The sequence below is a fragment of the Sphaerodactylus townsendi genome, linkage group LG06 (genome assembly GCF_021028975.2).
Source record: "Sphaerodactylus townsendi isolate TG3544 linkage group LG06, MPM_Stown_v2.3, whole genome shotgun sequence".
NCBI lineage: Eukaryota > Metazoa > Chordata > Lepidosauria > Squamata > Sphaerodactylidae > Sphaerodactylus > Sphaerodactylus townsendi.
In genome coordinates, this window is record NC_059430.1 from 44,435,399 (window position 1) to 44,452,258 (window position 16,860).

At 43.3% G+C, this 16,860-nt stretch overlaps 1 protein-coding gene across 5 annotated transcripts in view; it reads right to left on the bottom strand.

The window, feature by feature from the left end:
• Positions 1-16,860, bottom strand: part of CNOT4 (CCR4-NOT transcription complex subunit 4) — a 66,880-nt gene that overhangs the window by 18,222 nt on the left and 31,798 nt on the right. For 3 of the 5 annotated variants that reach the window (XM_048500575.1, XM_048500579.1, XM_048500574.1), the window contains exons 8-11: positions 14,994-15,149; positions 3,163-3,220; positions 2,681-2,930; positions 822-1,319 (exon numbers count right to left, since the gene is read on the bottom strand). In XM_048500575.1, coding sequence (XP_048356532.1) covers positions 822-1,319; positions 2,681-2,930; positions 3,163-3,220; positions 14,994-15,149 — 962 coding nt within the window. The remainder of the gene's footprint in view (positions 1-821; positions 1,320-2,680; positions 2,931-3,162; positions 3,221-14,993; positions 15,150-16,860) is intronic. The other 2 variants (XM_048500580.1, XM_048500578.1) reach the window with 1 other exon arrangement.

Sequence of the window (16,860 nt, forward strand, 5' to 3'; positions counted from 1 at the left end):
CAAGAATTCAGACAAAGGAGAAACATAGTTTACAGCAATAAAAGAGGGCATAGTTTACAGCAATAAAAGGTTCTAGATATTTTCAAGCTACTCTGCACATGATGCAAGATTCCAAAGGGTATCCCCAAATACCTGAGAAAAACCGCTCATAGAAAGAAAACTACCTACGGTTTGTTTCAGACACACATACAGAAAAATTGGCATAATGATCACCACATGTAAAACTAGTCTAATACTGCAATTTGTGGTGCAATGACATAGAAAGGAGGATTAAATCATCTTTTTTCTAGTTACATGATAAAAGAGATGGTTCAATTGCCACTTGCAATCATATTGGATGAAAGATTTTTTCCCATTTTCAGTGATCATCTGCTTATCAGTACTGAATTTTAGATTGCATTGAAGATCCCAGAGCTTAAAAGTGTGTGTGGGGGGGTGGGGAAGGGGAGGAGACAAGCTGCTGCTTCTGATTCTGTTTGTTTTAGAATTCATGCACTGCAAGACCTGGGTCCTCTTTTGCCTGTTTGTTCAAGTGTTAAACTGCAACCTACTCCTTGCGGGGGAATCAGAGCCAGAGAACAACAAAGGCTGATGACAAAGCATATTATATATATATTTGAAATGAAAGTTATTGGACATGGGATACTCCAACTTCCTTATAAAGCTCAAGATTACAAGGCTAAAAGTCAAACTGATGCATAAATATTCCCCAGTACAATAGCCACATCATCATTCTAGAACGTAGCTCCTCCTCCTTGCTACTTAGGTTCAGAGAAGCTGAAGCCATGACCGAAGTTCATTGTTCACCTGAGTGTACCTACCTGCTATAGGGATCCCTCCTAGACCTGTGCTGTGTTGTGGTGGGAGATTCAAGTCCAAGAAATTACTATTTGAAGGGGGATTTGCCGTGTGGTTCAAATGCATGATGTTATTGCGTGGGAAGGCCATCCATGGATAGCGAGCTGCTTGGCCTGGAAAACTGAAGGAGTTGTAAACTGCTCGATGCTGCTGAAACTGCGGGAACCTCTGTGGCAAGACTGAAAATGTGCTACTGAGAGAGTTGGCATTTGCGGGCGCAGCAGGATGCAGAAATCCAGAGCCTGACCCTTTGGCGGTTGTAGTGTGTGGGGAAGGGTTCTGGAGAGACGTGGGCGAGAGGGAGGGTTGGTCTTGGACCGACAGTTCCTTCTCGATCAGGTCTGCTAAGGCTTTGCGGGTGATATCAAAGGGATCAAACCCCAAGTCATCTTCTTGCTGTTTGGAAGAGCCAAACCCAAATGCCGCTTGCCAGTCTGTAGAGGAAGATACTGGGATGGTTTCTGTGAAGCAAGAGAATGATATTTGAATACAACAGTTTAGTGTTCTTTGCAAAAAACAATTTTACCTTTATCAAAATACTATTAGCATATCAAATAAGGGGTTGGATCCAAAGTTGTATCAATGTAGCAAGGTTTCAGAGTGTTTTTCTCATCCGTTTCCTCCCTTCCCCACCCATCTACTATAGCCAGGGGTCTGCAATCTGCGGCTCTCCAGATGTTCATGGACTACCAATTGGCCATGGTAGCAGGGGCTGATGGGAATTGTAGTCCATGAACATCTGGAGAGCCGCAGATTGCAGACCCCTGTATTACACCCTCATCAAAAGCCACTACATAAGGTCAAGAGGAGCTGAGGAACACTTTTTCATGGACTTACCATATTCACACAACTTTGGATCCAACCCACTTTCTTATTCTCATGCTTGCAAGGCATTTGGCTTTTAGATTAGGGCTTCTGCACAAACAAATGACTGTAAGCTACTTTTCTACCTCAATAAACAACTCTGCAGTTTACAACTATTTCAAGATAAATAAGCCACTGCAACTTGAAGCAAAGCTTGTTGATCACATCTTGACTATCACTACAATCAAATAGTTTTAATCCAAGCAAACGTTGGATATTTTACATCAGTGATTTTCAGCAAGGACTATACAGCCCTGAAAGGCAATCGACAAAACTTGAGAAATAAATAGGGACTTATTTGGGGTTTTAGGCATCTCCTTTCCCTACCTGCAGTGGTTTATGACAGCCAGTTGTTTTGTATTCTCACCTTGCACAGGGAATAAAATCCCAGATCTTCAGTTTCTTTCCCAGGCACTTACAAAACTGGCACATGGTAAACAGGTATCAAACTTAACATTACAGATATTTATCGGGCACAAAAGTCTCATTGAATGTATGCCAGAGATGCATATCCTATGAATACAGCATAAATAATAGCTATACAGCGTTGCCTTGTCTGGAATATTATATCCTAATTTTTTCATGGTGGGGGGGATTCAATGGTAAAACTATGTACTAGGGAGCAGTAGCAGATTAAGCTTAAGAACCATTGTTTAACATTAAGCAAAGATTATTTACATATAATTTACTACATTCACTTTGAGCACAGATTTTAATTTCTCTGACACAGATATCAAAACTTGCCCCACCAATGATGGCATGACACCTCATTAAAAAGCACATCTGCAGCAGAATTACGAGGGCCTTTAACAGTCAGCTGTGACACCAGATGACAAGTGTTTTTAAATGAAAAGCAGTCCAGGGTGTTACCATCAAGTTGTTGGCCAAAGGAGAGTCTGAAGATGGCTAATTATGGCTTGAAATACCAGACACAGCAACAGGACTAGTTTCCAAATACCTGATGTGAAGAGGCTCTGTGGTTCTGGAGCCATGGGCCAGTCAGTAGAAGTCTGTGGGGAGCTGGGAAATGGGGGGAGTCCACTTGGAATTGGGTTGGGATGTCGGAAGTTGTCTGAGAAGAGCGACTGTGACTCTGTTACAGCTCCTTCAAAGGGAGACCGTGCACTGTGATTAGATGAACTGATGGGGATGACTGGATTGGATTTTGATAAACCAGGAGGTGGTGAAGGAGAGTCACTATTTGATATCTAAGAGGAAGACAGCAAGACAAAATAAGACATGCTTTTCTTATAAATTACGTTTCAATACTGCAGCTTAAAGATTTGAGCCAGGCCATTCCTATCAATTATACACAAAGCAAAATTAAATTTTCTTTTAACACAAACATCTTGGTTATGATGAACAGTTGGTTAATGTTACAGCTGATGGAAAGTATGCACCCAGAAACAAAATTAAGAAACACTAGTTGGCAAGCCGTACCTGTTGTGAGTTATCACAGTTTCCTATACTGAGAGAATCTGAAGGTTTGTCGATAGGGCTAAAGAGAAAGAAAGACAATTAGCACGTGAAAGAGAGAATGCAAAAACAATTAGTCTGACAACCTTCATTCCTGACATTAAAATTAAAATCTCTCAATTTCTGGCGATTGAAAGAACTTTATCATTGACAGTTTACCTATTTGTCCCACAAACATCCTATCCGTTCTACTTTTAGATGCTATTCTTCAGTGCAACAAAACAAGGCTTGAAATGTGTAAGCAGGCTTCTCTCCAACCCACAATCACAACCAACTGCACAACAGACAACATGCCACAACAGACAACATGCCACTGACAAAACTGAGATTGATGGTCTCAGGAGACTTCTATACTTAGGCTGTGGATATACTGAGCTTGTTTGAAAAGAGTGGCAAACGAAGACGGGAGCAATTAAGTGTGCCAATCTTCACCAAATCATTCACCGCCACTGAAAAGGAAACTATTTCCCTTATTTCACTTTCTAACCAATTGAAATACTGAAGCAATCTGCGCCACGTAAGTACAACAGGAAAGTTTACCCATCCGCCTGTCAGATAAAGTTAGAACAACATAGCAACAAAAAGAACCAGGGAAGGACAAGACAAGAGCTGGGATGAGGCCATAACACAGCAAAATCAGAGAATGGACTGAAGTGGGAATGGTGACAGTAGGAGAGAAGCCAGACCAGAGGCTGTTAAAAGCTAAGTGGATAAAAGGGGTCAAGACCAGGCATGCATGCTGTAATGGGTGGTTCCGGCTGGGGTTCAAGCATGAATGTATGCCCGCATCTCCATCTGTAATTCTAAACACCGTGGCTTTTGAGAAGCAAAGAAATCAAGATGACACTGGCTTGCCTGAATTAAGAATTTGACTTCACTTGAGAATAGCTCCCCTGGATCAGATCAGTGGTTCACATAATCCAAAACTTGTTCCATACATGAACCAACCGGTTGGCCTGTAAGCCCAGTAAGTAGGACAAAAAGGCCAAGGCATGATGTTTTCTTCTAGAACTGGTATCCAGATTGCTGCCTTTCAATATGGAAGTTCCCTTTAGCCACCATGGCTAGCAGTGATTGATTATGTGTCCTCCATTAATCTAACCCCCCTTTAAAGCTACTCATGCTTGTGGTTCTCATTACATCCACTGGTAGCAAATTCCACAATTTGACTGTTCATTGAGTAAACTACTATTTCTTTTTGTCTATCCTAAATCTATTGCCTGGCAACTTCACTGGATGCCCCTGAGTGCTAGTATTATGGGGAAGGAAGTAGAAGTTTTCTATACATTTTCTCCATCCTTTGCATAATTTTATAAACCCTTATCATGTTCTCCCTCACTTTTTTTTTTTAAACTAAAAAGCCATCTTCTTTTTTTAGCTCAGAAATGTTGTTTTCAAGATACGGCAACCAGAACTAGACACACTATTCCAAATGAGGCCACACCACAGATCTATACAAGGGCATTACAATATTAGCCATTTTATTTTCAATTCGTTTTTGTTTTTTGAATTCCTGATATAGTGTGGCTATCTTATTGATAAGCCAAGTGAGTAGGTAATAAAATAAATTACTGCATATTGCCTAGGGCAGGGGTCTGCAACCTGTGGCTCTCCAGATGTGCATGGACTACAATTCCCTGCAGGGGCTGATGGGATTTGTAGCCCATGAACATCTGGAGAGCCGCAGGTTGCAGACTCCTGGCCTAGTGAAAGATAGATGCAAGTACTGCCATACTGGTCTGCGTCTGAATATACATCAGAAAGTCTCACAGTTGAATAAATATATCTTATATTCTTCCCCAGGAAGTCTACCAGCTTGGCCACTGACACATTCAGAGTTCTTAATGATGCAATCATTTACTACTAAGTAAGGACTCACAGGAGAATCTGGTTATTTGTTCTGCTATAGTCAGTAAAGGTAGAAGTGTTACCTGTATTTTAGGAATGCCTATCCAACAAGGACAGACATATGGCAACTACAGACACATTAATTGTTAAGCAAATAATGAAAACGTGAAGACTGCTACTTCTATTAATATATTAAAGAAACCAAACAAAACCCATTTTGGGTTAATAACTTTTTCAATAAATTTGCAAATTAGCAAAACAAACCAACCAACCAACCTACAAATGCCTTGATAGCACAGATTTCTGAAATACAATTGTGGAAATATATTCCAGATAAACATAAAATTTGCCATTCATGTCATGAATTCCCCTCAGCTGAGAAGGACTGACCATACAAACGTATTTGAACTACAGTAACGTGAACCATTTTAGCCATTTTTCATTTGCACTTCACCAAAACATACCAAAAAACCAATATCCTAATACCGTGGTGGCAAACCTTTGGCACTCCAGATGTTATGGACTGCAATTCCCATCAGCCCCTGCCAGCATGGCCAATTGGCCGTGCTGGCAGGGGCTGATGGGAATTGTAGTCCATAACATCTGGAGTGCCAAAGGTTCGCCACCACTGTCCTAATATATCAATAGGAGCCCCATGGCACAGAGTGGTAAGCTGCAGTACTGCAGTTAAAAGTTCTGCTTACAACCTGAGTTTGATTCCGCTGGAAGTAGGTTTCAGGTAGTTGGCACAAGGTTGACTCAAGCCTTCCATCCTTCCCAGGTCAGTAAAATGAATACCAAGCTTGCTGGGTGTAAAGTGGAGAAAACTGGGGAAGGCAATGGCAAACCACTCTGTAAACACTGTCTAGTAAATGTTGTGATAGGACATCAGCCCCATGGGTCAGTAATGACTTTGTGCTTAAACAAAGGACTACGTTTTAACCTTTTTAATATTAGTGTGGTTTCTCTTGCTTTGTTGACAGCAGAGAAACAGCTACTACTGCAGGCCATATCTCTCTAGAACCAGCCCAAATATAGCTCATTAATGATCACTGCGCACCTTCATACTCATCTTCATATAGGATGATAGCAAAGCCTTTGCCACTGGACAAAATGGGACATTCTTTCTTCTATAATGACTAACATATTACAGAAATATTGAAGTTATGCTAATTTCAGTCAAATAGCAGCCCTAATAGCCCAGACCAGACTGATCTCAGAGCTTGGAACTCAGGCAGAATTAATCATAGTCAGTGCTTGAACAGCAGAAGACTGGAGCTGCTATGCAGAGGAAGGCAATGGCTAATGATCTCTGCTCACACTCTTGCCTTGGAAACCCCATGAGGTTGTTGCGAATCAGCTATTACTTGACAGCATGCACTCACTACTACTTAGATCAAATACAAAACTTCCGAAAATCATATTATATACTAAACATCCTCACATATAACATTTAGATAAAAGAGTAAATAATAATTTCTTTATCTAACAGGAACTTTTCCCAAGTTGCTAAGTCCACCCATGAAGAGAGATACTTGGGACCTTTGGTTCACAAAAGTCTCCTTGCAGCAACCAGACCTCAAATCTATTCACACTTATGCCTTACAGGTAGCTGCACAGAAATACAATTTGTATCACACCAGAGCATCCAAGAAAATAAAGCAAGGAGATCCCTGGATCTTTCAAAAACAGTTTTCTTGATTCATTAAAGCTAACAGGAAGAATTTCCTGTCACTTGATGGTCCAACAATCCATCATTTCCTTATCACGTGTGCATTAAAAAACAACCACCCGAATATCTATTACAAGATCTTTCAGATGGCATTAAATACAGAATGAATGTAAAACAAAAATCTCTACCTTACCAGATAGAAGATACATATTTAGAAAGACTGTACAGTACCAAAGTGCAATATCAAATACAATTTTTTCCAGCATTAAAATCACGGCAGCATTGTTTAAAGCCTGCATAATAGGAATAAGCAGAGTAGCTTAATTCCTTTTTCTCACTGGGACAGGCATGGTACATTTTTGTTTATAACATCTAAGATATATCTGCAACCCATGGCCTCATTTATGAATTTAAAAAAATTATTCTAACTACTCAAAACTTAACAAGATTTATTCAACGCTTGCTTTCGGCCAGAAGAGTACTTCCAATGAGAGAGACAATGTTTGCCAATTTTCTCCTCTTACTGAAGATGCCACTCCTCCTCCACATGATGCCCTGTAAGCCAGACACTACACTGGGGGAGGAGGTACAGAAAGGTGGGAAGCCGGTATTCCACAAACATAGCTCTTGGATACAACCTATAGTCTGATAAAACTCCAAAGCCTGGGGATGAAAAATAAGGACAGTTCACAGGAAACTTTATGAAGTATTAGAAGCCTGCAGACAGAAAGAAGACTGCGAATACTGTATTATGCTATTTCCAATGTTTAAATTCTCTTTAACAAATATACAGAATGACCCATTGGATACTCACCGTGAAGGGGTCTTCTCCTTGGTGGTCGCAGGCCTTCTGGTTGTTCGCTACCCCACAGCGAGTAGGCAGGAAAAGGCTCTTTGGTGACTTCCTGTCAGGTGCCCGTGGTGCTGCCGCCCCAGTATCTGACCAGCCGAGTGAAGTGACGTACAACAACAAGAAACAAAACCACAACAAGCAACACCACGGCCCTGACCAGCCGTGAACAAGAAAGAATAAATTCCTAACTATGAAGGCCCAAAGAGCCCAAACTACTAGACAGGCTAAGTAAGCAAAAACACAACTGAACGTGATGGAGCACATTATCAGACCATAACTGAAGGGTAGGCCCAGATGGCCTGCAACCACCAAGGAGAAGACCCCTTCATGGTGAGTATCCAATGGGTCGTTCTCCGTGGTGGTAGAAGGACATCTAGTTGGGAACTCCCCAAGCAGTGCCCTTAAAGGGAGGGAACGGTTACGCCCCGATAACGTGCTCCAGAACTCGTCTTCAAAAGGAAGCCTGGACTGCATCAATGGATGCCAACTTATAATGTTTAACAAACTTGGGCAATGCCCAAGTGGCGGCCCTACAAATCTGCTCGAGGGGAATATGTTTGAACAGAGCTGAATTAGTGGCTGCACTCCTGATGGAGTGAGCTGTCACCCCAATGGGAGAGGGGAGACCCCTAGCCCTGTGAGCCTCGATGATGCAGGCCTTGATGTTTGAACTGATGGCTGCTGCTGACATAGGTTCACCCACCCTAGGGGGACCCACGTTGACGAACAAGGCCTCCGATTTACGAAGCTGTTCAGTGCAGATGAGAAAGGCCTTGAGTGAATGCCTAACATCCAGATGATGCCAAAGGCGCTCCCTAGGGTGATTGGGATTAGGACAGAAGTTAGGTAAGACCACCTCCTGTTGCAGATGAAACCTGGAGGCCACTTTAGGCCTGAAGGAGGGGTCGAGTTTTAGCACTACTTTGTCCGGAAAAAAGAGGCAAAGATTGGGGTTAGCAGACATGGCTCTAATTTCTGATACCCGTCTAGCTGAAGTGATGGCTACTAGAAATAACAGATTCATACGAATCCATCTAAGGTGAATGGATTGGACAGGCTCGAAGGGGGACCTTGTGAGAGGGTCCAAAACCACATGGAGACGCCAGGTGGGGAATCGGTGTTGTACGGGGAGTTGAGATTGTGCGACCCCTTTAAGAAATCTCAATGTGTCTGGGTGCCTGGTGATGGGGAACCCCTGAGTCTCAGGCAAAACAGTGGCGAGAGCTGCCAGTTGGCGTCTTAAAGTGGAGCTTCTCAAACCAGACCTGAAGCCCTCCTGGAGGAATTTTAGAATGGCCGATAAAGTGGGTAACTCCAGGTCCCAACCCTTTCTACGACACCACCGGACAAAAGCCTTCCAGGAGGAGTCATACATTCTTACAGTGGACCCCCTCCTAGCCCTTAGTTTTAACTACCCCTTTAGAGTAGCCCCTTTTTAACTACCCCTTTAGAGTAGCCCTTTTTTCTCAGTAATCGCCGTTCAAGTGCCAGGCGGTTAGTCTGAGCCAACCTGGGTCTGGATGGAGCAGGGGACGCTGTGAGAGGAGGTCAGGTAGAAGTGGCAGTGGAAATGGTGGTGCGATGGACAGCTGTTTGAGCACTGAATACCAGGATCTCCTGGGCCAGTCTGGTGCCACCAGTACAAGCTCCCTGTGCTCCGTCTGCACTCTGCGCAGTAGTCTATGTAGAATGAGAAGTGGAGGGAAGGCATACAGCAGACCCTCCGGCCACGGGGCTGAGAATGCATCTGTTCCCGCCGCCTGAGGCTGATGAAACCTGGTGAAAAAGGTGCCTCGAATGTGTTTGGCCCGTATGGAGGCCAGGTTGTGTTCCACCCACAGAATCACTCGAAAGGCTTCCCTGTGTAGGGCAGGCGATCTTGAGCCCCCCTGGTGATTGAGATAACATTTCGCAGAGATGTTGTCCATATGAATCACTACATGCTTCCGCAGGTGCTTGAAGGCCTTCAGGGCCAATAGGATGGCTCGGACTTCAAGGATGTTGATCGGAAGACAACTCTGAACTCTGGACCAGGAGCCCTGTGCCAAGTGAGAGTCCAGTTTGGCACCCCAGCCTACCAGGCTGGCGTCTGAAAAGATGTGGATCTCGTATAGCGGTGCGAAGACCTTGCCCTGTAGAAGATTGCGCAACACAGTCCACCATTTGAGGCTGAGACGAACTGATGGAGAAAGCCTGATGGACCGATCCCTCGTCAAAATAATTTGTTTTGCATAAGGATGTAGGAAAGCCTGAATTGGCCTGGCATGGGCTCGACCCCACTGGATGAGATCCATAGTGGACAGCAAGAGGCCCAAGAGGCTCGCAAGTTGTAGCAGGGTGGATGAGCTGGACCGAAGTAATTGAAGACTCACTTCCTGGATTCGCTGAGCTTTGGCTAGAGGAACAAAGAGGGTGCAGGTCGAGGTTTCTATTAGAGCTCCTAGATGTTCCATTTGTTGAGCGGGAATCAGGGTACTTTTTCTTTTGTTGATCACGAAGCCGTGATCTGACAAGACCTGTTGAACCCTGGCCACATCTCTGGTTGCCTGTGCTTCTGATCGAGACCTGATGAGGAGGTCGTCGAGGTAGGGGTAGATGTGCACCCCCTGACTGCAGAGTAGAGAGATAGGAGCAATCAATACTTTTGTAAAGATTCTGGGTGATGTGGCCAGTCCGAAGGGCAAGACTACATACTGGAAATGAAGGTCTCCGACTGCAAATCTGAGGAAGCAATGATGAGCTGGGTGGATGGGCACATGGAGATAGGCCTCTGCTAGGTCTAGGGAAGTAAGAAAGTCTCCCCTCTGGATAGCCAACACCGTGGACCTGAGGGTTTCCATGCGAAAGCGAAAACTGAAGAGATGGTGATTTACATGTCTCAAATTGAGTATGGCCCTGATGTCCCCGTTTTTCTTGGGGACTGTGAAGAAATGGGAGTAAACTCCCATACCCCTTTGATGAGACTGTACCGGCTCTATGGCCCTGATGGCCAGTAGATGATCGATGGCTGATCTTAGCTTGTATGCCCTGTCTGCGTTGCTGACCAGAGGGAAGGAATCTGTCTTTCGGGAAGATTTTGAATTCTAGATAGTAGCCGGCAGATACTACCTCCCTGGCCCAGCGATCGGCGTGAGGCCCCGTCCACTGATGACTGAAGAGACGTAGGCGACCACTGATCGGGACCACTGATCGAGCCCCCTTGGCCGTTGCTGTGCCGATCCATTCAGCGCGTGCTATAGCAGGCTGCCCGGCCCGAAGCTCCTCATCGGTTAGAAGGGCCCTCAGAGTGCGCGCGTCTTCCCAGCCCCACGGCTGTTGCGCAGCTCTGAAGAATGCTCTGCCCTCTCAGCCCAGTGGCTGTGCGAGGGAACGTAATGGATCCGGGCTGAAGACGAGGATCAGGACCTTGTATTTTCTACAGCAGAGCGGTAAAACGACTCCCGAGGTGGAGAAAATGCCATGGCTATGCCATGGCTCCTCCTCGTCTCCGATCACTTTTGGCAGGAAGGAGAGGGAAGGGGAGAATATCGTCAAGACTCGACAAGCCGGGAGGGGGAACACACCAACACTTACAAAACACACTCGGGAATCTAAACAACACAAGGTAAGTATAAGAAGGGAAAGTCGTGGAGCCTGTCGATGTGCTGCCTACTCTGACCGAGGCAGGAAGATACTGGGGCAGCAGCACCACAGACACCTGACAGGAAGTCACCAAAGAGCCTTTTCCTGCCTACGCGCCGTGAGGTAGCGAACAACCAGATGGCCTGCTACCACCACGGAGAACAAAACTAAGTCATGCTGAGTATTTCTTCCACAGGTTAACTTTTTAAAAACCCTGTCAATTGAAACTTTTTCTAAAACTAATGGTCTATTACTCAGGTAAAGTTTTAATGGTGGTTTTTAATTTGACTAAAATTATGTCATTTGGACAATGGATAATGTCACAAAAATTCTTCAAGTAAGCAAGAACTTGAAGGCCTGGAACTGTTGTAGCTTCAAATGTTAAGGTCTATCTCTAAAAATTTGGAATTTAAACAAGCATACTTTTAGAGTTTCCGATGGAACATATTTTCACATATACCACATTTAATAAATTTCACTACTAAAATTAGTCACAAAGGTTGAGGTCAATGTTACCTGTACGGTGTGTGCGTGAGTGGTCGCACAGGATCTGTCTTTTTGCCATTAAAAATGTTGCAGCTCATTGAGCTGGAACTCACACAGGCTCATTCCACCAGCCCTCTACCTCCCCCCTGTGAGCAGTTGGGGCAGTGAGTCTCCAGCAACCAGTGCAGTGTGCTGGGCCACAGAGCATTCTTACCCTGGGGGTGGCAGACCAGGAAGGTAGATGGAACATGCCCTTGTGGAGGTACGGAAGGCACATCCTACCAGGTGCGGGAGGTACAGAAGGCACATCCTACCAGGTGCCACCAACCTGGCTGTGGGAAGGCATGTGAGGTCCAGCGCAGAAGCGCCTGGCATGGCTGGGAGAAAGGTGCAGCCCAGTGTGGAGGCAACAGAGACTAGCAGCAAGTGAGGGTAGATGGGCTGGGGCAGCACCTGCTGCTGATCCTTGGGAAGTCGGCCTCTTGTTGGGCAGAAAAGTGCTGGTGAGTGGAGGCTGGTGGAGGCTCCAATTCTCCTCCATGTGGGTGTAGGGGAAGAGCTGGGTGGACTTCTGCTGGGCTCTCTCTATCTCCCTCTTCCTCCCACCCCCAAAAAGAGAAAAGGGTGAGCTTTGTAGTGGTAAGGAGAGCTTGCACACATTTGAGGTGGGATTATCAGCATATATGCTCTGGAGGAAATCTCACTGTCCTGAAATAGATGGCCCAGACCAAGCATAGAAGCTAAGAAAGGTCTGCTCTGGTTAGTATTTGGATGGGAGTTGATGGAAGTCTAGGGTTGTTATAAAGAGGTGGGCAGTGGTAAGCCACCTCTGAACATCTCTTGCCCTGAAAACCAGATGCAACTTGAGGCCACTTTCCTCCCCAGAATGGAGAGATGTCCCTTAAAAGCTCAATTATTTTATGTGGCTAATCCAGATGCATACCATGCACTAATAACTCTATAGAAAAGTGCCTTTCTAATTATAAATATGTGCTGGATAAGCTGTATGAAAGGTTGAATGACAAGCAGTAGCTCTGAATTTCTGCTCAAATCATCAAAAGTTCCATTCAGTGGTTGGGAAGTTCTGATCAGTGGTAGGGAAAAATTAGAGGGAAAACTGGTTGAGGTACAGACCATTGCGTGTGAACAGACATGTCCAATAATGAGTGGAAAGGGTTATTAATTTCTTTTTCCACATATAGCCATGATGAATCCTGCTTGCATGGGTTTTCTGAATTCCAGAAGCAGTTTATCAGGGATTACAAGGGCCTGCATAAAACATTTATATACTGTCTTTCCCTTATGACTCAAACCAGATTACAGTTCCAAATTAAAACAATACAAAATTAAGCCTCATTTAACCCGCACTATGATGCCTTCAACTCAAACTCCATAAAATGGCTTTATACCACTTTTCAAGGACATGTCTAGGGAGCCAGAACTAAGACCTGGCTCTGATGGATGCCAAAACAGATAACCATAACTGGGAGGACAACTGGAAGGTGGCAATTAGAAGATCACACAGGGATATATGGGGAGAGTCTATCCTTTAGAGATGTTTTCCTAGGCTTTGAAGGTTATCTGGGCTCGCACACATTTGCAGCTTGAACTAAAACAAAACAACACTCAATGTAGCTGTTTTGAAATACATGAGAGGTGTTCCCTATTAACTGGCCCCTGACAATAACTGGGCTTCTACATTTTGAACTAACTGCAGTTTCTGGGTTGTCTTCAAAGGCATGTAGAGTGTATTACAGTAGTGCCACTACAAAGTTACAAGAAAATGGATTAGTATGGCTTGGTCACCTGAGCCAAAAAAGGGAAAGTCAGTGGATAGATGCTGTTGATAGAACTCTGCTGATATGCTGTGAGCCCACATGCTCTTTCAAGCTCTCAAACTGTTCTGCAACTGCCAAGTTGACTCCAGAAAAAACAAATGGATCCTGCCCCTCCAAGGAATCAGCATTCCCAACCAGCCTTGCAGTAGGGTGAGAGTCCAAAAACATCCACTCTATCCTGTCCAAGATAATTTCCTTGAAAGTATTCATCAACTAGTATAAGTTTAGCTAAATTTATTTATTTTTATTTATTTATTAGATTTTTATACCGCCCCATCCCCGAGGGGCTCCGGGCGGTGAATGAAATATCACCACAGCGTTTCAATAAAGTCAAACTGATCTACGATGGAAATCCTAATGCAGATTATTCACTTCTAAGCAGGACTTCATGAAAAGTAGGGTACAGTATACGTTGTTGACACCGACCACAGCTTCTTCCAACTGAATTATACTTTCCAGAGCTAGTGTTACAATGAGCTAGTGTTGAGGTCTGGGGCATCAGTTCAATGTAAAAGCAAGATAAGTTATTAATTCGCTTCAACCATTCCCAAGTTTGTTAGGCCCAATTGATAAGTTACTGATGAAGCATGGAAGCAACTTCCTCACGGTCTGTTTCACATCATTAATATCTAAACATAGATGGAACAGGCAACTGTAAAGGATGCTTCCAGCACATTCACTTGGTTCTTGCTTATAAATATTATGTGTGGGAGGACTGGACCACATGCAATCAGCTTCCACAGGGCAACAGTACATATTAAGCAAGACTTAGAGTTTGGCTAGCTTGGGCAAAACTGAAGTCACCTTAGAGGTGCTATGTAAAAGAGAAGGTCATGTGAACTATGGAACTAACATGCAAAAAACTCTTAAGTGATGCTTAAGATGCAAGAGAATTATTTCAGTGTTAAACAAATCCAAAGACCTTAAGAGGGAAAACTGATTAGCAATATGCAGAGAACACAGTTTGCTACACAAGAGGTAGTGCATCTCAATCTGGTGTCTTGTTTTAACCAGCAATATCTGGATGAAGAGCAGGTAGTATTCAAATTTGCCAACCCAGTTCAAGGTGTTCAAACCAGTCAACTAAAGGCCTCCTAGGAGTTCCTACAAAGCAGGAGTTGTTGTTTTTTCCTCTATGTACAATGAAAGTTGTTTGCTGAAGAGAGGTACTAGCTTAGCTAGAACACTGACCCAGAAGGCAATTGTTCAAAATGTCTCGCACTGTTCAAAATCTTACCTTTGGTCACCATTTGTTAGCCTAAGTATGGGCTCCTCCTGAATAAACTGCCCATTCGGGAACAATGTGCAGTTTTTCAAAAAGTTTAAGGAACCCCCTAGTGGTTCAAGGCCACTAGTTTTCATTTGTAACCCTGTAAAAATTTTAATCCAGCTCTCCTAGTAGAGCCTGGAGAATCATCCCTCCACATCAGTGAGAGAGAAAAAAAACTAACTAAAGTATAAAAGGCAGCACAATTACCCGAAATCTGAATCTGGACCATCTGGAGTCATGTGTTCTGGGTCTGTGCCATTTTCTAAAATAGGAGGCGTTTTCCTGTGTTCCATTGTTAAGCCGTTGACTGATTTACTTGAACTCTGTAATGATGGCCAGGCATCTTTGTTATTACTGTTCGGTCTGGAAAGAGGTGAGAGTAAAAGAGAGTTGAAGTTACGAATAAAGTCTTAAACTGAAACACTGGGGAAATTATTCCTCATGCCATACAGAACGGTACAGAGGAATAAAGAGGTCTTAAATGCAAATCAAGTATTTGTAGTTAAGACGGTTGGATTAAATGTCACTTCTTGCACCAAGAGTGTTTTTACTTACTTTTGTGCGCTTGTAAAATTATAGAAAGGTACAGACTACCAAGACACAGGCTCCTAAAATACTGTTCTTCATCCCAGGGACTTCTAGTTTTATGAATATTGGTATCCAGCTGATACACTATATCATTACAACAATCTGTGAGGATTTCCCCATGGTAGACTACATGGTAATTGAAAACTATCACTATATTACAGTTTACCTGTTTTACTGGCTCCACTCCAATAATAAATGGATCAAGAAGAAACAAGTATCAGGGTTGATCTTGCCAATCATTTCCACTAATGGAACAGGCAGTTTTGACAATTCCCCTCTCTTGACTCCCTCTATATACAGTTCATAGGATTCCCCTTTTGGGGGGCATTTTTGGAGTTGCAGCAGGGAGGAGGAGGCAAGGAAATTGTACTCAACTGAACAAAATCCTTCTGTCAACAGCAATTTGTAATGGGATCCATGAACTCATATACATTACCACTTCAAAACCAATCAAGCCATTGATCTAAAGAAATTACATTTAATTTTCGACCACAACACTGTTGTCTAATTGTTGCCTAAGTCACTATGAAAAAGTAAATATGAGATCATGGCTTGATGGTTAGTGATTTTCCTCTGCTTCTTTCAAATGTTTAGAACAATATGCTGTCTAAATGTTTACAGATTTTAATGCTGAAAATAGGTAAGCTTATTCACAGCTAGTTACTTCGCACAATCCCTGAATATTATTGTGGATCAGCACTTTCTTAAATTCGGAGAAACTTTGCCTTTGGAACAACAGAAGATGGCCTGCAGAGGCTTTCCAGATATAACAGCAAATGTGAAAAAACTAATGAAATGTTTGTTGCCAGACGTTTTCCCCCTTTTGACTAAAGAACCATATTACCTTGTCACCTAGATGCCACTGTTTTTTAAGAACAAAGCTAAATTTCATGCTGACTAATTAAGAGCAGGACATTCACTCTCATTGGATTTCTGCTTCCAGGGTTTCAAAACTAAAGAACTGAAACAGCTGAAGTCAGGATGAGATAAGAGTAGCAAGAATCTATCATTTGAGCAATTTTGTACAAATTTTCAAGCAATTTAGGACCTTGCAATGTATATAAATGAAATGTATATAAATGGAAAAAAACATATTGAGCTAGCACAGACAATTCAGATACAAACCAGTTCAAGTAGAAGTTGAGCCAATCCCATGAAGCCCTAGATAAATTGCTCAACACCAAATTCCAGTTACAATGTCCTAAGTAATAATGAACTGTTTTCTTGTTCCTTCTTGCCTTATAATAGGAATGTTTCTAGACTCAGACCATTCTATAAGAAAGCATCTGTTTAACCTTACTGCATACAGTTTTGGTCTGTTTCAACAGTGCTGCCCTTTTTAAGTTCACAGTAACCCAACTGCCAGAGCACAAGGCATTATCCTCCAAATGAGATGACCACAAACACGTAACTGAATTGATACCCTGGTCATACCATATTACAATGCTTAATTCCACATTTTCTGTAAGGATGTCTTTAAAAAAAG